The sequence below is a fragment of the Odocoileus virginianus genome, chromosome 27 (genome assembly GCF_023699985.2).
Source record: "Odocoileus virginianus isolate 20LAN1187 ecotype Illinois chromosome 27, Ovbor_1.2, whole genome shotgun sequence".
Taxonomy (NCBI): domain Eukaryota; kingdom Metazoa; phylum Chordata; class Mammalia; order Artiodactyla; family Cervidae; genus Odocoileus; species Odocoileus virginianus.
In genome coordinates this window covers 43,642,695-43,665,287 of record NC_069700.1, presented here as the reverse complement: position 1 = coordinate 43,665,287, position 22,593 = coordinate 43,642,695, and the positions used below count along the sequence as shown (strand labels likewise).

At 48.9% G+C, this 22,593-nt stretch overlaps 2 protein-coding genes across 4 annotated transcripts; one reads left to right on the top strand and one right to left on the bottom strand.

The window, feature by feature from the left end:
- Positions 1 to 8,449: 8,449 nt before the first annotated feature.
- GNL1 (G protein nucleolar 1 (putative)) lies at positions 8,450 to 15,992 on the bottom strand. Its single transcript, XM_020888806.2, has 12 exons — positions 15,909 to 15,992; positions 15,322 to 15,487; positions 14,829 to 14,965; positions 14,512 to 14,663; positions 14,325 to 14,396; positions 13,176 to 13,383; positions 12,958 to 13,053; positions 12,346 to 12,540; positions 9,795 to 9,973; positions 9,554 to 9,716; positions 9,174 to 9,314; positions 8,450 to 8,802 (listed from the first exon to the last, which is right to left on the bottom strand). Exons 1-12 carry the CDS (start codon positions 15,979 to 15,981, stop codon positions 8,561 to 8,563), a joined length of 1,824 nt encoding a protein of 607 aa, XP_020744465.1. The 5' UTR covers positions 15,982 to 15,992; the 3' UTR covers positions 8,450 to 8,560.
- Positions 15,993 to 17,077: 1,085 nt separating this feature from the next.
- PRR3 (proline rich 3) lies at positions 17,078 to 22,169 on the top strand. 3 transcript variants are annotated; one of them, XM_020888809.2, is made up of 4 exons: positions 17,078 to 17,246; positions 17,959 to 18,021; positions 20,324 to 20,614; positions 20,893 to 22,169. In XM_020888809.2, exons 1-4 carry the CDS (start codon positions 17,141 to 17,143, stop codon positions 20,997 to 20,999), a joined length of 567 nt encoding a protein of 188 aa, XP_020744468.2. In that variant the 5' UTR covers positions 17,078 to 17,140; the 3' UTR covers positions 21,000 to 22,169. The 3 variants fall into 3 exon arrangements, with proteins under 3 accessions (XP_020744468.2, XP_070312953.1, XP_020744469.2); XM_070456852.1 differs by having other exon boundaries at positions 17,078 to 17,264; XM_020888810.2 differs by lacking the exon at positions 17,959 to 18,021.
- The last annotated feature ends 424 nt before the right edge of the window (positions 22,170 to 22,593 follow it).

The following is a 22,593-nucleotide window of genomic DNA, read 5'->3' as shown; positions in this document are numbered from 1 at the left end:
GCTTCCCTGGGAGAGTCAGTGCTGTGACAGGGGAGGAGGCAGACGGGGCGGGGGTAGGGGGTGGCATGGGTGGAGCGGGGCTCTGGCCACACGTCCTGGCCGTTCTGTTTCCTATCTCCCAGCCTTTCAAAATAGCGACCTCAAAAGAACTGGGATTCTGCTGTTCCTGTCCAATTCAGGCCCCTTTCCCCTTTTACCTGAACATGAGGATGTCATCTAGGGCAGGCCTGGGTGGAGGTGTGGTTTCAGGGGATGGCATGGAGCTCAGAGCTGGGGATTGTTCCCAACGACAAAAATAAATACTCTTGACCATTGTAGTCAAGATGGACTGCATAAGCTAAATTTAAATTTCTCAAAGATCAGTTCGAAGACAAAAAATGTTTAATTCACCCACAAGAGACCCCTTCCACTCTTCCTGCACCTCCTAGCTTCTCAAATAGGGGTCTGGCTGGCTGGGGCACCTGGAATGAGTCCTTTCAATGTCCAAAAAACATCTATGGGGGCAAGTGAGACTAGACATGAAGAATGGGGAAACTTGGGACCAAAGGGTTAGGCTCCTGGAAAAGATGAGAAACTTCCCCCGACTCCACCGAGGGTGACCAGGCTACGGGCTCCACAAGCACAGGACCCCCAGGGCCCAGGTGGAGCCTCAGAGGCACAGTTTTATTCTGTATCCAAGCACCCCAGGATCAGCAGCTCTGTCCTCAGTGAGTTCTGGCTGCTCTGGGGGGGGAGCTCAACCTGATACTTTATTTCCCTGGAAGAACAAGGTGTGGGACAGACCACTCTGTGCCCAGACAAGGAAGCCTTTGAAAATAGTTACACGGAGAAAAAAATGAAATTCATTTTTCTTTGCCCTACTAACTACGGCTTACTTATTAACTGGTCCCAAGGGAGACAGACAGTGCCCAGACTAAAACTGCGCTTCTGGGTTTCCATCCAGTGCCTCTCATAAAGCCGGGTCTCCCCCCTCTTCTTGGGAAAAAGTGACTCTCCCCCACCCCACCACACCCTACACCACCCCCCAGGGATCTCAGGCCCCAGGCCTCCAATTCAGCCTTGGCATGCCCCGCACCCACCACACTGCCCACAGTGGGGAAGCACATCTAGCAGGGATTGTAGCTCAAAAAGCCGTGAACTGTGCTGCGGGGCAGTGAGTGCAGAAGGTACAGACAAATATGGGCCCCCAGGGACCGGCTGGCACAGACTGTCCTGCAACTCCTCACAGGCCCATTTTGGAGCAAGACCGCCCAAGGCAGGCAGGAGAGGCTATAGGCTGGTGAGTTTGAGGCCCCCTGGACTTTCCATAAAACGGGGGAGGGAGGTGAGAGGCATGGAAACCTAGCCCACGGTGGAGTAAGGGAACAGGTGCTTTGGCAGTCTAGCAAGCAAAGCAAGGGAGTGAGGGGGACAAAAAAGACCTGGACTGCAGACCCTACCTGCATGTGGGAACCCAGTTCTCCCACCAGGGATCTAGATGGTACCCCCCTGCTTTGGAAGCATGGAGTCTTAGCCACTGGACTGCCAGAGAAGTTCCTCAGGCGACATTTGAATACAGTACCCTGTACATCCTTCATGGTAAATATTCTAAAGACTAAAAGAACAGCAAATAAAAATATTAAATTTCACTTATTTTACTGTCAGTAGTAGTAAAGACTAATTTTGAAACTATTTTATGAATATTTTAGGATAAAGCAAATAGATAAATGTCAAGCTTATTAAAATTTAAAATTATCCTGATGAAAGATATAAAATACATCAAAAAAAGTTAAATTAAAAAATTTGAATTGGAAATATCAATATGAATTCATGATTTTTCTTAACACTAAAAGTGTCTTAAAGCAGTGATACCCCTGCAGTAATGAGCTCTCCCAGCATCTAAATAGTGGTTTCTATATACCATTTTTCATGAAAAGAACCAGTACTCCCTGAAGAAACAGCTAATTCCATGTTTGGAGCTTGGGAAAGTAAAAACTGAGCCTGTGACATCGTCATGCCAGAAGCAAGAAAGTAGTCACAGACAACTCTGGGGCATGTCAAAAGGACACAGGAGTCAGCTTAAAAGAGCACCTACTGTACACATTTGGTACAGTTTGAGAACAAAAGGAATAATGGCTATGATTGGAAAATACTAGATGGATAAAAACTGAGAACCTATAAGTTTTTTTTTTTAAGACTGTAAATTTCTACCTTTGTAGATTAATATACCACCGCCTTACTCTGAAAATTGGTAACTAAATGGAAGTAATTAAGCCTTTATCATGGCATTTTAGAAGGAACCCTCCTTTTCCAGTTGATAAGGGAAAGCTCCCCTCTAGATAAATATCTCCTTATAAATGGAGTAGTGGGAGAAGTAGAAAAGCACCATTTTGTAACCCTTGATAAACTCATTCAGGCGAGGGTCACTATGGATGCCAATTATTGGGTGAAAGTTTTTTAGAATATTTACAGTATCAGGAACTTCCCAGCAGCCTATTGGTTAGAACTCCAGGCTCTCACTGCCAGGAGACTGAGTTCGATCCCTGCTCAGGGAACTAAGATTCCACAGGCTACAAGGTGCAGCAAAAAAAAAAAAAAAAAATCACTGTGTCAAAAAACCATGCAGACAACTTGCTAACTGCAAAGGGGAACACTACTTTCATAGGACAGTTGATTACACTTAACATCACTAGCTATGGGATGACCTCCTATTATGTGCATTCCAATGTGAAACAATGTGACAAATGCAGCACTTTTGAAGAATTAGTCCCCAAATTGGGTAACTAGAATCTAAATTTTTAGTAAAAAAATATGAGCTAGAAGAATAGTTAAATGACAACACAGAAGCTATAAGACAAATCCAGAATGTAGTATATTCTATAGAAGTGACTGCCCTAGTCTCTTTAAAGAGTCAATTTTATGAAGATTGGACTGTTCTGGATTAAAAAGAAAAGGGGAGGGACCTCCTGGCAGTCCAGTGGTTAAAGCTTCTCTCTTCCAATGCAGGGATGCAAGAGTTGAGGGTTTGATCCCTGGTCAGGGAACTAAGATCCCACATGCTATGTGGTGTGGTCAGAAAAAGAAAGAAAGAAGAGGACATAATTACAACGAAGAACAATGTGTGGAACTTGATTCCTGGTTTGTTTATTTAATGTTGTAAAAGATATTTAAATTGGGAAAGCTTGAATATGATATTAGGTTAGATTCAGTTCAGTTCAGTCGCTCAGTGGTGTCCAACTCTTTGCGACCCCATGAATCACAGCACGCCAGGCCTCCCTGTCCATCACCAACTCCCGGAGTTTACTCAAACTCATGCCCATCGAGTTGGTGATGCCATCCAGCCATCTCATCCTCTGTCGTCCCCTTCTCCTGCCCCCAATCCCTCCCAGCATCAGGGTCTTTTCCAATGAGTCAACTCTTCGTATGAGGTGGCCAAAGTATTGGAGTTTCAGCTTCAGCATCAATCTTCCAATGAACACCCAGGACTGATCTCCTTTAGAATGGACTGGTTAGATTAGGAATTACTAACTCATTAGACATGGTAAGTCTAGTGTGGTTGTGCAAGACATATACTGATGACTTAGGGATAAATGAGCATATCTGCAACTTGTTTCCAATCAGTTTAGGGGAAAAAAAAGATAAGTAGACAGACAAAAGGATAAACAAGATAGAGACTAGTGGCAAAATGTTAGGATTTGTCAAATCCTTGTATGAGTGTTTTGGGTGTTTATTGTCCTTTTTTCCAGTTTGTGTGTTAGACAATTTTCAAAACAAAACGTTGGAAAGAATTTTGATTTTTTTTTTTTAAGGAAAGAATTTTGATTTTTTTTTAAAGGAAAGAATTTTGATTTTTTTTTAAAGGAATTTTGATTTTTTTTTTCAACATAGTAACAGAAGACATCATGAGCAGCACCTCATCAATATTTCTTCTTTGTTATCCCGTGGAACCAAAACATACTCATTTATGATATTTCTGAAGGCACATTAAAAGACATATTCAGGGGGGGACCGGGATGGGGAATACATGTAAATCCATGGCTAATTCATTTCAATGTATGACAAAAACTACTGTAATGATGTAAAGTAATTAGCCTCCAACTAATAAAAATAAATGGAAAAAAAAAGACATATTCAAACTTTCTCTCTTTATTCGTTTGGCTTTAATAGTTTGTTAAAAATTCTTGAATTTGGAAATATTAAAACACTGCAATTTACTACTGATGCAAGAATGACAATGTACTAGCAAGAAAATCAAAGCAGAAGCTAAACTATTTAGAAGCAATAGCAACTCCATAATTCAAAGATAATTTGAACAGGCAATTTTAGAGTTTAATAAGGCTCAAAGCAGCCGCTTAGCCTGCAGTGACGCTACCCCATCGGCAGATGGCGCTGCGAAGCGTCTCAAGTACAGCGGGAAGCCCATTTTACCAATGGCTGTCGCGATCTCTTATTACTTGAACTGATGAGTTCATATTATAATGTATTTTATTAATCATTTTTACTGCTTATTGCAGTTACTCTTATACTACTTACTAACTGGTACAGAAGTGTTTTAGTAACTGGTTGAACAGTACCAGTGCAAACCGGCTGAATGTCAGCGCTGTCTCCTCCGATTACGACAGAAGCCACCAGGCTCCCGTGGGAGGGTAATCCCTGCGCCGGGACTGTCAATGCCGCCCCCGCCCGCTCTCCAGGGCTTGTTCCGTCACTAATCCCCACTCTCCTGCATTTTCAGTCTTCCCTCCTCCACTCAACCCTTCTAAACAGTGTGTTAAAACGTGCAAAATTTTAAAGCATTTTTTTCTCGATTTTATATACTTTGCTCTCTCCATTTTTCTCTCCCTCGAAACATAGCCAAACTTCTTTAAAAATTATCTCCTTTTCTCCACTGCCTTCACTTCCTTCCTTCAAATTATTCTCAATCCCCTGACATCTGGGACTTCTGGTCCCACCTGTCCAATGGAGCTGCTCCCACCAAGACCAGGAAGGCTTCTTTTTACCAAACCCAGTGAACATTCTTCCTTCTTGTCATTAACCCTCAGCAGCATTCCACTGTGCCCTTCCTTCCTCCTTCCTTGGCTTTCAGTGCACCACACTTCCGAGGTTTTATCCTGTCTGCTGGTTCCTCTTTCCCTGCCCTCCCTTTTATATTCTCCACGTTCTTCCTCGGCTCTCTTCTCAAGGATCTCAGCTACCCTCCTCCCACCTGTATGCCCAAATCCATCTGCAGCCACACCTCTCTTCCCCTAAGCCCTTTAATTCTGGTTTCCAGTCCTTCTCTGGGATCTCTGCAAAAGTCTGATCTCTCTCCCTTTTCCAAACCAGTCTCCGCAGTGCAACCGAACTGACACAAATCTCTCCTTCTTGGTCTTAGGCGTGAAGTTCTTCAATGCCCCTCTGGATAAAGACTTCATCTTTAGCAAGGCTGATGAGGCCCAGCAAGAGCTGACCCAAGCCTACCTCTCCAGCTTCACCTTCCCCCTTGCACCCTCTGACCCAGTCATGCTGAACCAGTCAGCCTTCCAGACTGTCACGCGCTTGTTCCTATCCTTTGCTGTCCCCTCTGGAATTCTCTTTCCCTCTCAATGCCTGGCTAACTCCTGCTGAGTTTTCAGGCCTCAGCTTGGACCTCTGTCCCTCTAGGAGACCTTCTCTGACTCACCAAGACTGGCCCCTGTTGGGTGTTCCCACAGCAATTCTTTACCACAGACCACTGATTTTTTTTCGCCCCAGTCTTATATAACTTGCTATACAATCACAGTTTCTAGCTCTGTCCTCCACTTCTTTCTGAGGAGCATCACTAGACCCTTCTACATGAAGCCACCACTACCCCACAGAACCCTGTACCACCCTTCTCACAGCACTCATCACACTTTTGGGGTAATTATTAAATTGTTTTCATATTCCAATAAATTGTGAGCTCCAAAAGGACTAATTCTGTATCACTTACCACTTAGCAGTGACTGGCAAATAGTAATTGTTGACAAATGGACAAATGTTCGATTGGTGAATGGATTCTTGGGGTGATTATAGTTCTAGCCACCTTACTTAGTTATAATAATACTCACGTACAGCAATTTTTTCTTTTTTTTTTTTTTTTTTTTTGTAATTTACATGGTGCTATGGAGTTGTATCATTAGTGTCTGGCTGTTCTGTTCTTGGAGGGTAAGGTCTATGACTCGCTCAGTGTTTTTGTCCCAGAACTCAGCATGCCTGACACACATTGTTTTCAACCAATTTTGTTGATTGTATCAGTGAACTACTCTGGACCACACACAGCTACTTTGTCCCAGAACCATGACTGGAACTCAGTCTAGAAAAAGGGAAGCTCAGAAGTTGCTCAACATCTAAATTGAATTGCAGCATGAATAAGCAGCACTAGCTTCTGGTCATCAAGAGAAGAGACTGGCCAGCTGTACAAACTCCCAGAGCCTGAGACCTCCACATCAAGTGTCTCCATAGTGGGTATGTCCCAGGAGGGGTGTGAGGACAGGAGTCCTGGGTATTTCAGAACTGGATTCCTGGTTTCCTTTGTCCCCTTTTAGTCAGTTTCAACCTCAGGCACTGGTATTGGGTTATTATTTATCCTTCTCCTCCCAAATCTGTTTGTTGCTAAGATAGTTCTTTTCCCAGTGTTACTTTCCCACAGAGTGAGTACTGATTGAATCATTTGCCATCTCTAGCCCCTTGGGGATGTTAGCACTGCTTCCATCCAGGTCTTCAGCATAAAAACCCTCTTCCTTGGCTTCCCCTCCAGCATCAGGTCTCAACTTTCACCTCCACCCCCAGACCTCCCAAATGCTCCTGGTGAAACTCATGAGACAGAACAAGATAAAGACAAGTGAAGAGAAGTGGCACAGAGACAAGGGTATAAATAGAATTCTGATTTTTCTCACTTTTCTCCACTTTTTCAGACAATTCCGATGTCCCCATCCCACCTCCAGCAGTGGAGAAGTCCCCTGGGCTTCCCTGACCATTACGAACCTTCACAGGATGCTCAGTAAGGGTCCCCCTTTTTCTGTCAACAGACCTAGCCCTGAGGATACAAAGTGCAAGATGGGAGACAGGTGGGTTTTTCTCTCCACTGAAACCTTGTCTCTTTTACAGCACATTGTGGGCAACTTTTGCACACATTCACATGCTGTATTTAAACTGCACTGGAATGCAAATTCCAGGGCTTATGTCCTCACTGGGACCAGAGGAGGAGAAATGGAAGAAATGACCCAAATATGGTCCACTTCACCTCAGCCTCTTTTGCTCCTGGGGTGACTGGGTCTCTGCTGGAATGAAAAGCAGCCTGAGACCCAGAACCTGAACAGAACGCTTTAGAGAGAGGAATCATACGCCCTCTTCTCCTCATGCCTACCCCTGATGGCTAACCCATCAAACAACGCTTTTTGCTACCACCCTACCCAGACAGCATTGTGGCAGCCAGTGAACCAAAGCCCATTCTTCCTTTTCTCCAAGAATGAAATCTAGGAGTCCAGCTGCTTGCTTATCAAGGGAGATGTACAGCAAGGCCTAAAGCACCCTGACTCACAGAAGAGCTGACCTCTGCTGAACTGCACCTAATATCGTAAGACAGCCGAGACTGTGCACTGGGTCTCTTGGCTCCATCCCAAACCAGGGTAAGTGGGATTCAGGAGGCTGGTTGTGTGCCCTCCCATATGAATCTAGTACACCCTTAGTGTTAAAGCTCTATAATGAGACTTAATTCTGCACTTACAGGGCTCTTCTGCTCAGATCATAAATGTGCACCCTATTTGTTTGCCAGTAATTAGGACTACTTGTACACATTTAATTAACATTTTCACAAGCATCAAGTCTTAGTTAAGTATCTCCACCAACAGGAAGCTCTAGAATTATACCGTGTGAGCCCTAAGGATTTGGAGAACATTATACACCCATCTTAATCCAAAAAGTTGGGTGCCTGATTAATGAGGTCTCGATCACGGCCAGTCTGTATATTTAGGTCAGGCCTGTTTGTGCAGCTTTATATGCTCAGTGCTTAGCATAAGTCTAGACACACAGAGAGACCTCAATAAATATTTGTTGAATTTGAATAAATCCTGTTAAAAAAAATCTCCCTTGGAGACATCAGCTATGACATCTCTTGCTGCTGCTTCTTCCAGAAGTTCCTGGTATAACCCAGGACTGACAGCAGGGGGCGCACAGGGGTTGTTACAACACCAGAGGGACCAGCACAAATTCCCAGAGGGGACTGGATTTTGACCAGGCCTCAGAAGCCTGAAGTGACCGCCCCTCCCCAAGTTGATGACACATTTCCTAAGGTACAAGTGGGAGAGTGAGCAGAGGGAGCAGTGTTGGGCCTCAGAACCCACTGAATTAACTCCTAAGAGAACTCTTCTTTTGCAAAGAGAATGCACGAAAAGAAAGGAAGAGCAGCCAGCCTCCCACAGCTGTCAGCCTGAGACAGCTGCTCTCACCTCAGTCCATCTAGGGAAGGGGCTACAAAGCAGACAATCTTTATTCACAACTGGGGCGGCAGACGGGAGACACCCCCGGGTCAGTCCAAAAGCAAAGATATTGGGGAGGTGGGGAGATGGAGTAGGGCAGGGACTCAGCACTCGTCCTCGCCCAGCAGGGCATAAGGGTTTCGGGCGGCCAGGCTGGACCCTGGAGCCGAGGTTGGGGTGTCCTCATCCCCTTCCCCCTCCTCATCCGCATCCCGGTCCTCCTCTCCCTCCTCCTCACAGGAGCTGCTCAGCTCTTCCTCTTCCTCCTCCTCCTCGTCACCCGCTGGCCCCACCCTGCCCTGCAAAACCACCAGCTCCATGGTCTCTGGATGGGACTCCCAGGTGCCTGGGGAACCAAAACAGAAAAAGAATGGGGGAAGAGTTTTGAGCAAGACACTAATGCCAGGCAAAGATGGGGAAGAGGCAAAGACTAAGAATAACAACCATTTTTATAGCTGCTGGCATTCATTTGTTCAGTCATTCATTCACCCTCTTCTGTGCTGCACACAGAACAGAAGCTTTGCACACATTAACTCCCATCTTGACCACCTCCTTGCCAGGGGTTTTGTAGATCGTTAAAAGTCATCTCAGACCTGCTTAGTCACACGGAGCTGGCCGATGGGGGCAGAATCCGAATCCTCACACAGTGTGGTCACAAGCCCACACCCTCCTGCCTCTCCTACAGCAGGGGCTGGGGAGGATCACCAGCTGACTGACCTTTCTGCTCATTGTAGCCCGGGGGATGAAAACACAGGCTGAGGCGGCCATCCAACGCCAGCCGCAGGAGGCTGTTGGCCGCTCTGTACACATCGTTTCGGGCTGCCTTGGCTGTCTTGTAACCACGTTTCTCTGCCCAGGCTGGAGGGAGAGAAGGATGGGATGGAAGACCATCAACCGGGCCCAGTCACCATCATCCCACACCCCTAATACAGTCCTTCCAGTTTCCCCCAGATTATTCCAGGCCCGAGATCTTGCTGGCCCTGAGACATGAGTCTATGGGTGACCAGTCAGCTGCCCCATCACGATGGCAGGACCACTAAGGAAGAACAGGAGAGGAGACAGGGCCAGGGGAGGAAAGCCAGGCATATGGAGCCCACCTTCACAGATGTCCCAGGCACACCAGGGGTGTTCTGCGGAGGGGTCCTCGGCCTCTGGGTGGCGCAGATGGAGCAGGGCCTGCACAGGGATCCGGGAGGCCAGGTAGCCCACAGCGGTGTATGGCTCCTGGATCTGGGCGATAGGGTAGATCCCTGCCAGGACCTGAGAGGAGGTAAGAGCACTCAGCACCTGCCTCTATCTCCTGCCTTCTCCCCACTGCTGGCCCCTCTGCCCTTGTACCTGCAACTGCCTGGGCAGAAGCGAGGGAAATATAAGGCCAGGACAGTCACAGAGCTTCACGGAGGGAGTGAGAAAGTAGGTCTGAAAGTATCGGGTGTGGCCCGGGGTTCTGGAGACACTCACAACCTTCCGGCCTACCAGCCCGTTAATCAGCGAGGACTTGCCCACATTGGGGAAACCTAAGGAAGACAAGGAAAATTAACACTGACAGATACTTACTCTGTGACAGGTAAGACACGGTGCTGTAGCTATAGATGAATGGGAGACTAAGGCGCAGAAAGAAAGGACAAAAGCGGTACAACGTTGAAAGTTACAAACCAGGCTCTGGCCTCCCAGTGCCAGGATCTCCCAGAGGTTTCCTCCACCCCCTTCTGTGGTCTTACCCTGGGCCTGTCACTTCACACCTTCCAAATCCCACCTACAAGCACCTCTCTCTCTGCCCAGACACCTCATCTTTCCAGCTCACTTATTCTGGATCCTCTATTCCAATAAGCCTCTGACCCTGACCAACATGGGCTCATGCCCTCAACTCCCTTCTTACTCAACTTAGATTCCATGGTCCAGCGTGACAGCCAGTCCCTTTCAAGGAGCTTCAACTCCCTGGCCCTGCCTCTCCCCTTCTTCTTAGTTATCTGGCAAAACTCCAACCTCATAAAATGCAACTCTGCCTGGTCAGCGGCTGACTGAGGCTGGGCAAAGATGCACCCTGGTGCTGACTGTGCTCTCTTTACAACACACTCAAGTGCAGCTGGTCCTTGGTATCCACAGGTACCAAACTCCAGGGAGAACTCAGGTCCCTTATATAAAATGCAACAGTACAGTTAGCCCTCCATAGCCATGGGCTCCTTGATTGTATCTCCTCTCGAAAGGGGCTGGCGGGACAACTCTCCTTTGACAACCCCATTCTTCTGTCCCCTTTATAGTAAAACTCCTTAAGACTTGTCTATTTTTTGTCACCACTTCTTCACGCCATCTTCTTTGTGACTATAAATTATAACACACACACAAAATATGTAAAACATAAACAGGCCTGATGAATCCCCACATCACCCACCCCTGAGCCCAGAGTGACTCACTTCCTCAGAGGCCCCATCCGTTCCTTCCTGATCATAACCCTCTCCCTGTGCTCCTGGAAGCCTGATCCCCAGGGGTACAGAATTCTGCTTCTTCACTTTCCTTTCACTTCTATGGCCTGTGAATCCTGAATGGTTGGTGCAGTTCAGTTCTACAGCTTTGGACCCTTACACAAATGGGACTGTACAGTACGGATACTGTTGTAGCTCCTTTCTCATACAACATCACCATGTCATTGCCCATCTTCTCGTCCGCCACCCTAATCTGGCTTTCTCTTCACCCACTGAAACCTCTGATCTCCATGTTGCCCAACTTGCTGAGCAAGTCTCTGTTCTTACCGCTCTTGACCTGTCAGCAACAGTCAACACGACTGAGCCCACCTCTCCAAACTTTCTTCATTTGCCTGCTGGAATACTCTTTATTTCGTTCTCCTTTGCCCAGCCTCTAAATACTAGCATAGTCTCTTCTCCATCTATCTCCTCTCCCACATCTCATCCCACCCCATGGCTTTAATCACCATTTATGTCCACTACTGGCTTCCCAAGTTTAAATCTCATTCAAATTCAAATCTCCAGTCCTCTCCTCTAAGCTCTTGGCCCACTGCCTAGTCAGCATCTCCACCTGGGATATTTAAAAAGACTCTCAAACTTAATTTGATTCCCTTCCCCAATCCCTCCAAATCTGCTCCTCTCCCAGTCTTCCTACCTCAGTGTTCCCACTGCTCAATATAAAACTTTGTAAGTCCTTCTTTATTCTTTGCTTTCTCTTACGCAACCCAAGTGCAACTCCTCAGCAATCTCCTGTTTTCTACCTTCAAATTACATCCTGACCTGTCTCCCCATCTCTGCCTCTGTTCTGAGCAAGTCTCATCTCTCCCCTAGACTGGGACTGCCTCTGACCACACTCTCTGCTTTGTCTGGCTCATCCCTACCATTTACATTCCTTTATCCCCCACTGAGAGCAGAGACAAAGCTCTGAATTAAGAGAAGATTCTCTTTACAACAGACTAAAGAGTTAAGACCAAGAAAGAAACTGACACTTGCTAAGCTCCTGCTATGATTTATGATGGACTAATTACTACAACTAAAAAACTTAATATGTAAGTTACATAACAGTGACTGCTTCACAGCAAGCATCACACAATTTTAACAATTGTTATTACTACTATCACAATTTGTCAGACTTTGTTAAGCTCTCTCTACACTCTTCTCCCATTTCCTCCCATCCATTCTTTTAACTGAACATCACTGTCCTCATTTTTCAAATCAGAGTCACTGAGACTGAGAGTTGGTAGATACCTTGCTTGAGATCAATAAGCTGAGAAGGCAAACTTAATTCAGGTGTCCTGTGATCATTCTGCCATGGCAGACAGACTCCTCTGGCCTCAGAGACCCTGAAGCCTAAAGGGACCTGACCACCTTCTCTATTTCCCACATACTGAAACCCTGTGCCTCCTAGGCAGCTGCTACTTCCTTACCCACACAGCCGATGGTCACCACCCCGTCCTTGTAGCGCTCCCGCGTGGGGCCTGTCGGCTCCAACGCTGAGTCAGTCTGCTGCTCCACCAGGACAGCCGGCCCATCCTCCTCTTCCTCCTCCTCCCCGGAGCCATTACCCCAGGTGGCCCCGGCCACATCCCGGGCAATCTTCTCCCGCCAGCTGCTCAGGTCCACTGTGCAGGGAAGGAGAAAGAGGAGGTGGTTCTCCTCAGGGCCGCTGTCCACAACGGCAGAGACCATGCTCTGCACAGCCAAGGTATGGCGCCCTCTGGATCAGGTAAATGGCACCCTCTGGATCTCACAGAGCCAAGCTGCATAACAGCAACCTCCCCCGCCTTCGCTTGACCCCACCCTGGAATCAGGTGCATTTCTGAGTTTCTAAAAAGCACCAGCAAGACTGAAGGCAGTCAGCCATGGGGGCTCCTGCCTCCCTGCTGCCTCTCTTGTCCTACCAAGTCAGGCAGCTTCCTCTCCTGGCCCTCCCTGTGGCCTCTTGCCTGAGTCAATACTAGAGGGAAGGTAAGCAAAATGATTCGGGGCCCTGGGTACCCACCACTGGCCCCCATGCCTCCCCTCGAAGGGGCACATACCTTTCCCTGCAGTGATGGCTTCACAGGCTCTCAGCAGCTGCTCTGGCCCCAGAGCCCGAGTCCATCCTCTTCCCCGCCTCCGACTCTTCTTCAAGACTGAGATCAGAGGGTGCAAAAGCATGAGCTCACCCCACAGGGCTCAGGTACCCCCTCTCTCCCACCATCCTCAGACCCCAGATCAGGTCCTCCCTTTTGTCCCCTCCTCACTGCCCACTCACCGCTGCTAGGGTCCTGTGGGGTGCGGGGATCCCGAGGGAAAGAGGTGAAAAGGACAATGTGGAGCTGGGGATAGTGTTGATGAAAATAATGCTTCCAGGCAACCACGAGAGCTGGCGGGGCCAGATCCACCTTGTTCAGGACAAGCACCAGGGCCAGCCCAAGCTCTCCAGTAACGTACTCGTAAAGTGCTGGTGGGAAATTCACAACCTGGAACAGGATGCAAGAGGAGGGAGTGATGCAAGGTCAACCCAGAGATCTCTGCCTGCAGTGCCCTACTCAGCAGGCACAGCTTGGAGAGAAGACCCTGGCGGTACCAGATCCTGGGGTAACAAGGACAGATCAGCCAAACTGAACTAGGGAGACAGCAGCGGTGGGCATCACCTATATGTTTGTTTCTGGGCATTCCCTGGGGCCTGATTAGGGATGGTTAACTAGCTAAAAACAAGGAGACAGACCTAGCAATCGGGGGCAAATGCTAGGATCACTCACAGGGATGAGGGCTGGGAGAGAAATTAATATCTATTTTTACACACACATCTGTCTACATGTGTACACAAGCTTATGTGTCGGCATGCACATGTGAGGTTTGCATTGATCATGTGTAGCTGTTTGAGTGTGTGAATGCACACGTATGTCTCCAAGTATGTAGGGGTGTATGTGTACATGTTAAGGACCTCCAACCTAAATGTCCACACAGACTTCAGACCTCCCTTTCCCCCCCAGGAGAACAACAGTGAAGTAGCACAGCCAGATCACAGGAGAGCCGTCCAGCAGCATGTCTAGAGCCTTAACCACTTACCCTAGCATCCCAAGTGAGGCTGAGTTCTGTAGTGACTCATATGGCAGGGAAGCCCACTTCACAGGCTTCCCTGGAGCGCCACACTGAGACTTCCTATTAGCCCTGGTGTGCTAGGAAACAGGAAGAGTTTTCCATCAAAGGATTAAAGAACAGGAGAGGCAGTTGGCCAGAGGAGGAGTGACAGGCTCTGACACTGATGAATAAAGACTGAGTTCCCGACTGCAGACTTCAGCAGTGTAGAGGAGACTGGAAAGGAAGGGATTACCTCTCTGTCTCCCAACTACTGCCTCTGCCTTTTACCCCACCAAGAACCTCCCTCCCTCCTGCCCCTTGCCCTCCCAGGACTCACTGGATGTCGGATATCAGTAATCAGCAGAACAATATCAGACATCTCTAACACTCGCCACAGCTGCCTCCATGTCTGAAAAGACAATATCAATGGAAGAGAACTTGAGCCCAGAGTCACTCTGCAGCCTGACTCAAACCAATCTGGCCATGGGTGACTATGCCCACTCCCATCCCCACTCAATTCTCACCTCCAGATTGTGCTCAAAGTAGCTGAGTTTCTCAGAGGTGTAAGCCCCATGAATCTTCCCAAGATACTCCTGGAAGCTCCGTTCCTCCTGGCTCATCAGTTGCTCCTTAGACATCTCATAGCTCCAAGGAGGACGTCGGGGAAAGTCCAGGACTGAGTTATCAAGAAAAAGTCCAAGTAAGTTTTGAGATAGTTTCAAGACTCAAGGGTGCTTGTCTCCCAGACCTGTTCTTCCTCCCAGTCGGCTCTTATTCTTACAAACTCCTTTCCCCAGCCCACTGCCTATCCCAAGCATCCAGGCCCTGAGCTCTCACTCACCAGAGCCGGGCTGGTAGACCTCCCGGATGTCCAGCTCCAGCAGCTCCGCACTGACGGGCTGTAGCACTTGCTCCCGGGCAGCTCTCTTTCTCCTCTCCACTTCCTCCCGGCTGTCTCGCTCAAAATGCAGCCGGTATCTAACAGAGAAGGGACCACAGCATCCATCGCAATCCTTGGCCACAAACTCTTCTCTCCAGACTTCAAGTCTCGCTTCTCAGTCGGCCCTCCCCCAAATCTCTTTCGTGCAACAACAGGCCTTCCCCTAAGTTTCGTCCAGAAAAAGCCAAACTCTCTCCAGGCTCTGCGGAAGGGACGATTGTGGCCCGCTCCACAAGCTTCTCCTGCGCCCCAGCGGCCCGCTGAGAACCGTGGCATCCCAGCCCTCCCCCCATCTCCAGTTTCAAGCCTCCACCAGCAGCAGCCTGCTTTTCCCCCAACGCTGACTTCCGGGTAGGCGGGGAAACCTGGGCCAGAGCCCCCCGCCCACTCTCACCGATTTGGGTCATAGCCTCGCGGGCCCAGCCCTTGGGAAGGTTGCTGGTTGAGCCTGCGGATGTGATGGGTCACAGATTCCCCGTCCGAGGTGTCGGTCTGCTCCTCCCGCCTCTCTCGGCTCCCGCTGCGGCTGTTGGAACTGGATCGCAGCCCATCTTGAAGCCCTGCGGGGAGGAGCCGGTGACGCCAGTGCTGGCCAGTTCTCAGGGGCCAAAAGACCCCTTCCCGGGTCGGCCTGGCTCCTCCCCACACCACCGCACTTCTTTTGAGACCGGGCCCTCCCACCTACTCTGCCCAGGACCCTCCCGGATGTGCGTGGGGGGAGGCACTCCTCCTCCTCCAGGGATCTGCGGGGATGGCGCCCCGTTGGAGCTGGAGGGATTCCCCTCCCCCAACTCTCCATCCTTCCCCACCCCTTCCAGATGTAGGGGGCTGGGGTGAGGGAATCCCCTTCGCGGTCGCCCACGCGCGTCGGCACGCGGCCGCCACCCCCTCCCACGCCTCCCAGAGGTGAGGCGGGCACACCCCTCCTTCCAGATGTGCGGGAGTCCGAGCCCCGCCCCCTCCTCTGGCTCCCGCACTGACCTCGCTTCCGCTCCCGCTTGTCCTGCAACTGCTTTTTCTTCTGCTTCACGCTGAAAGGCTTCTTCCTCGGCATGGCCCGGACCAGTCACCTGGCCCGCCCTCCGCCGAGCTCCCGCCGCCTCAACTGACTCCCCCCGGGGCAGCCCCCGCCGCAAGGGCCCGGGACCCTGGAGGGGGCGGGGCTGGAAGGTGACGTCAGCGGGCGGGCCGGGCCGCTGCGCCCGGGCGGCCCGGGTGGAAGACAACGGGGGAAATACAGTCACTTCCCAGTGAGAGCGAGGCGAGAGGATGATGCAGGGTAGGCTACCCGCACGTGAGAGCCAGTGGCACTGAGAGGGCGCTGCGGCGGCGAGGAAGGAGGCGCGCGTGGGAGGATCGGGCTAACTTCGTCACGGACGCTACCAATCCGCCTTCAGAGGAGGGGGGACGCGTGTCATCACTACCTTGCGCGCCGGGAAGAAGATACCACTCACCTGGAGGGGGCGGTGGAGCGGAGGGCGGGTCCTACCACCTGGGGAGAAAGGGGCGTGGACGCGCCTAAGCTACTTTTCCAATCCTCCAGCTGGGCCTTAGAGGAAAGGCGCGACTGCGCGTCCCGGGAAGGAAGCAGAGTTACTGAACTACACTGGGGGCCGGGTCAGAGGTCTTGAAGGGCGGGTGGCGGTCTGGAGAGCCCTGGGCAGCGCCCTGCTGGGACCCAAATTCCTTGTGGGAATGATGATAAGAAGCAGGCTTACAGATCATAAGTGCAAGCGCCGCCGAGGAGAGAAACCCAGGTGGGACAAGGATTTTTGGAGGGAGGTCATAGGGCACCAAGTTGTGCCTGCAGCTGTTACCATAGAAACCGGGGACCGGATATGGCGATCTCAGGATGCGACAGCCCTCTCTTCTCAGGCCTTCTGGCCTGAGAGTCTGTCGACTCTATGGCAGGCTGAGGAGCAACCGGTTGTGGATTTTCTTTTCAGCGAGCGGAGGAGCCAGCAACGCTTTTCAAAGCGTTTATAGCAACGCAGCAAAGGAAAGGTTTGAGATTGCTGCCCAGCCTGGCAGAGACTGCGGGAGGCGGCTGATGCGAGAAGAGCCGCACAAAGATTCCCCGCAGCCTTCCGGAAGTGAAATGGCGGGAGCCTCAGCCTCAGTGTCCACCGCCCCCCCGGAAGCGGAAACAGAATCCCAGCGTGCCCCTTCCTCACTGCCCTCCAAATCCCGCTGCAGCCATTGCCGCAACCACGATGCCGAAACGAAAGAAGCAGAATCAGCAGCAGCAGCAGCTGCAGCAGCAGCCCCCACTGCCAGAGCGGGATGAGACTGGAGACGAGGAGGATGGGAGCCCCATCGGTGAGGAGCCCCGGAGGGGTGCGCACATGCCTGTCAGCCTGTCGAGGCGAAGGGTTAGGGGCTTAAAAGATGCGGGGGAGAGGGCTCTAACGAGAGGAAGGGCGCACGCGCTGGGGCGGGGGCTGGTGGGGGAGATCCTGTGTAGGATGGAACGCTAAATGAGTTTTCTTACTTGAATCCTCAACTTCAAACTGGCCTCTAAACCTTTCTAAAGAAGGGAGAGGTGATAAAGAACTTATGTGCGCAGCCGCAAAACGTCAGGGGAGAGGGGCCCCAGAGAGGTTGCAGATTGCGATGACTGGGATGACAGTTTGTGACCACACTTGCATGGGGAAGGTGGAAGTACAGCTTTCTGTGAACTCCTTGCGGGTGGGGTTGGGGGAGAGGGTATCTGATTGGCCAGCAGTTAAAGAGAGGGATTGGTTTACCTCTGGAATCACTTGGGATCTACTGGATAGCAACAATGTAAGGGAGAGAGAAAGTTTGTAGGTATCGTTTTCTCATTATACGCCTTGACAGGACTGAGTCTCCACTTTGCACATCCTGAAAACGCTTTGTAAATAGATGGACGTAAGAACCCATAACACTGTTGAGAATTTTCCTGGCTTTACTGGTTAGATTAAGAAATGAGTTATAGAAGAAAAGCATATAAGAACAGGATCATCAGTGTTTTAGTCCATTCTGATGACCATATTTTCGTGTCTACCCTTAGGACCACCCAGCCTTCTGGGCCCTCCCCCAATGGCCAATGGAAAGCCTGGTGACCCCAAGTCAGGTGAGAGGAAAGGGGCCCTGATCCTTTGATTAGGTCCTGAAAAGGGAGCAAGGGAGGGACTAAAACCCACAAGGGATGTAAAAAAAAAAAAATCAAGATTTCTGTACTTAAATGAAAAACTCAATGTTGTAAAATGACAGTTCTTCCAAAATTGACCCAGAGATCCATTGCATTCCTACTTATAATCCCTACAATGTATTTGTAGAAATAAGCATTCTACATTATTGTATGGAAATGCAAAGGATCAGGGTGAGAAATTGCAAAGACAATTTTTTAAGGGGAAGGGCTTACTCTGAATATCAAGACTTATTTTAAAGCTGTAACAGTTATGACAGTGTGGTATTGGCCCAAAAATAGACATATAAATTAACAGAATGGCATAAAGAGTCCAGTAACAGGCCCACACACATATGGCTATTTCATTCTTGAAGATGGAACTGAAATAGTGGCCTTTTTAGCAAATGATGGTAGGTTAATTGGATATTCATGGGTAAAGAAATAAGTTTAGAAAACAAATGTGTTTCATGGTCTTAAAGTAGATTAGAGTTTTTAAACAGACAAGCAATACACTAAGCATAAAGGAAAAATAAACTGAACTACATTAGAAAATACAAACTTTATTAATCAAATCACACCATTAAGAAGTTAATAGGAAGCCATAGAGTAGAAGATACTTGCAGCAAATATAACCAATAAAGAGTTAAAATCTTGAATGTATAAAAAACTCTCTGACAATCTGTTAGAAAAGTGGGCAAAAGACTAGAACTGCCACCTAATAAAAACAGATCTAAATGGCCAAAAACATGAACAAGAACTCAGCATCATTAGTCATCAAGTAAGGGCAAGATAAAAGCATGTAACTTGGAAAGCAAACCCTTTGTGTACTGTTGATGGGATTCTAAAGTGGTGAAACCACAATGGAAAACAGTATGGAGATTCATCAAAAAATTAAAATAGAACTACTATGTGATCCAGCAATTCCACTTTGGGTGTTTACCCAGAAGAATGGAAAGCAGGGTCTTGAAGAGGGATTTACACACCCATGTTCATAGCAGCACTATGCACAGTAGACAAGATATGGAAGCCACCCAGATGTCCATCGATGGATGAATGAATAAACAAAATGTGGTCTAATCATATAATGGAATATGATTCTGACCCTCAAAAGAAGAAAATCCTGTAGCAGGCCACAGCACTGATGAACCTTGAGGCTAAGCCAGTCACAAAAAAAAAGTGCTGTATGGTTCCACTGACTTGAAGTATATAAAGTAATTAAATTCATACTAACAAAAAGTAGAATGGTAGTTGCTAGGAGCTGGGGGGAGAAGAGGGAAAGAGTTTAGAAGCTACTAAGTTTCGATTTTGCAAGATGAAAAGTTTTGGAGATCTGTTTTCCAACAACATGAATTTACTTAACACTACAGAGATATACACTTAAAGTACTTAAGATGGCAAGTTTTATGTTACAGGTTACAATCACAATTTCAAAACAAAAGACTGCTTTTCACACCTACCAGAATGGCAAAAATGAAAAAGATTGTTACCAAGTGTTGTCAAGGAATAACAGCTTGGTTATGGTGGTGGTGGGAGTGTGAATAGGAACAACCCAAGCTTTGAATTTCTTAAACGAAATCATACATATACTCAAGGATCCAATAATACCTCTACTGTGTATATACTCAACAGAAATGCATCCATGTGTGTACTGAAGACTTATATAAAAATGTTCATAGCAGCATTTTTTTTGTTATATACCCACACTATAACAAAACTGTGGAATCTACTAGCATGTCCACCATCAGTAGAATGGCTAAATCAGTTGTGCATACATGCAGTGAGATATTACACTGCAGTGAAAATGAAGGAACTCCTGCTACGAGCAACCTGGATGAATCTCATAAACTCTATGTTGAGTCAAAGGATCCAGACAGAAAAGAATGCAGACTGTATGATTTCCTTTATGCAGAGTTCAAAAACTAACCTATGGTGCTAGATGTCAAGACAGCTGTTGCTTTGGGGGAGGAGGGTGGGATAGTAGGGGAGGAGGGGCACAAGAAGGTGGGGCTTCTGAAGGGCTAATAAGGCTCTATCCCCTCTCTAGCCTGTCTTAGTGGGAACACAGGTGTGTTTACCTTGGTAATAATTGAGTTGTGCACTTAAAAGTGTATTTCTGGTGTGTATATTGTACTTCAATAAAATGTTTTTAAAGCAAAATCAGGGTTTCATTGTCTGTATTAAGCTGGCCATTGATCATCTTTCCTTGTCTCTCTCTCTCTCTGTCCCTGCCTATCTCTCTCTCCAGCTTTTCACAGAGGTCCTCCGGGATCAAGGGGACCAGTGATCCCACCACTGCTGAGTCTCCCACCTCCTCCCCGGGGCAGAGGCCCAGTTCAGGGAAGCCTCAGCCCCAGGTCTGGCCCGTATGGTCGTGGTTGGTGGGGGGTCAAGGCCGAGCCTCCTTTTCCTGGGCCAGGCCATGGGGGTCCCTCCAGGGGAGGCTTTCACAAAGAACAGAGAAATCCTCGAAGGCTCAAAAGCTGGTCTCTTATCAAGAATACCTGCCCACCCAAGGATGGACCCCAGGTTATGGAAGGTGAGGTCCATTTTTTTATGCCTGCACGCATTTAATACCCATCACTCCCAGAGCGACCTCATGCCTAGAATACCCGTGGCTTTTCTGTTTTGGGTTGTCCTTTGTCCTTTTAAAGTAGGAGTAGCCCTGAATGTTCTTTCTCCCGCGAGAAAGACTGTCATTCCATAATACCCGGAAATGGTAGCGAGTAGGAAATCTGACCACCTTCTCTATCTCTGCTTTTTGTTAGATTTGTTCATGCTTACATTTTAAGCTGCCCGATTTTCGCTTGTTCACAGACAAATCCAGCCGCCCCGTCTGCCGACACTTCGCCAAAAAGGGCCACTGTCGATACGAGGACCTCTGTGCCTTCTACCACCCAGGTGTCAACGGCCCTCCGCTGTGAGACTGTCCTCCCCACCCAGACTGGAAGGAGCCCCTGACCTGGCAGCCACGTTCTTCCCTGTGGCCCTGTGACGGCCACCATGAGGCTGTTGCTCGCACCACCCTCATTACCCCCTGCCCCTGGGGGTCCAGAGCTGTGTTCCATGACTGGTGTGCAGTGTGCACTCTTCTGACCCAGCCTCCAGAGACGTCTCCAGGACCATCGCTGCTCCATGCACCTGCCTCCCGGGTCCTCTCCCCCTTGCCGGCTGACTGCAGAACAGGAAACCTCTTTGGTGCTGTTTCTTGTGCATCTGTCCACCCAGCCCCCGGGATCGCCCTAGATTCCTGAGAGCCCTGGAGCAGTTTGCTACCATTCCCTCCTCGCTGCTTGTTTTTAAGTCTTTTTCGTGTGACACCCCTCCCCCCAGCGTGGTCAGCGGCCCTGTGACACTCACCCGGTTGGCTGACCTGGGGTCAAGTGTGGATGACTAGTGCAGAGTCACTCCCTGAGAGGCCACGTTCCCCGCTCTTGGATCTGGTAGTTTCTGCGTCAGTAGCATGATCCCCACCGCTATGGTCTGTGATCACTGTGCTTTGTGAAACTGTGCATCCCCCTGCCCCCCACCCCCGTAGCCTTTCTCAGTGTCCGTGGCATTTTCGTGACTTCCCAACACTAGCGTAAGTTTTTCTGCCAAAATGCGTGGGGCTGTGGGTGCCCTCTAGACTTTCCCCACCTCCCGACGAGGGAGAACTGTGAAACTTTCCACAAGACTGCCTCCCTGGTCGTCTCATCCTCCCCGTGTCGGTTTCTCGGGGTTGACACAGGCCCGAGAGATGTCATCTAAAGGCTCAGATGGGCCTCTCCTCTCTCCAGCCCATTTTAGTTAGACTGCATCATTGTGAGGCCACCAGCCGTTTGATTTGAATTCTGTGAATCTCCACCTGGCCTACCTGTGGGTGGAACTCGGACAGTACTGTCGCCCTCTTCCAACCTTCTTCCCCTGCATCCCTGGCACTGGTTGTTTTCTGTGAAAACAGCAGTGAACAGGTTCAGTTTTGAACTGGCCCTGAGGAAATGGGTCAGGAGTTGTGTGGGCAAGAGGGAGGGATGAGAGCCGTTGGAGAACTGAGAATGAATTTTTTTTTTAACATTTTTTTATATTAGTAATAAACGCAGTGGAAAAAAGCATTTTCTTTAATCCCTGTGTTGCAGCCATCTCTCGAAGTGCAGAGGAGGCTGTTCTTGTTGGAGTCAGTGTATGCTTCATTTAGAATGTTGACAGATGTTTCTCCCAGTCTGAAGAAACTAGCGGGGCCCCCTTATCCTGTGGAGATCAACCGGACCAGCTGCATTATATTCAAAGGCTAAGCTTTGTTGGAGAAAGGAATGGCCTGTCCATGGCGTCAATTTTAAACATTTTATGTGTGTTTATGGTTATGTTTATAGAGTGGAGGTGACAAGCAATCTTTCAACAAATACTGGTAGAGTACCTGTAGGCCAGGCAGCATACAAGACACTACAGAGATAACGGAGAGCCAAAATCAGTGTATTTAAAATCTACAAGAGGAGACATGTTCGTCAAGTCACAAATATGTGTAAAGTACCTGTCAAA

Excerpts from the sequence above, each read along its gene's own strand:
- GNL1 (XM_020888806.2), bottom strand. The coding sequence starts at position 15,981 with ATGCCGAGGAAGAAGCCTTTCAGCGTGAAGCAGAAGAAAAAGCAGTTG. Across the intron at positions 13,384-14,324 it reads TTACTGATATCCGACATCCA|GTTGTGAATTTCCCACCAGC; the intron begins GTGAGTCCTGGG and ends ATCCTGTTCCAG. Across the intron at positions 8,803-9,173 it reads GGGCTACAATGAGCAGAAAG|GCACCTGGGAGTCCCATCCA; the intron begins GTCAGTCAGCTG and ends TTGGTTCCCCAG.
- PRR3 (XM_070456852.1), top strand. The coding sequence starts at position 17,141 with ATGCCGAAACGAAAGAAGCAGAATCAGCAGCAGCAGCAGCTGCAGCAG. Across the intron at positions 17,265-17,958 it reads CGGTGAGGAGCCCCGGAGGG|GACCACCCAGCCTTCTGGGC; the intron begins GTGCGCACATGC and ends GTCTACCCTTAG. Across the intron at positions 20,615-20,892 it reads TGGACCCCAGGTTATGGAAG|ACAAATCCAGCCGCCCCGTC; the intron begins GTGAGGTCCATT and ends GCTTGTTCACAG.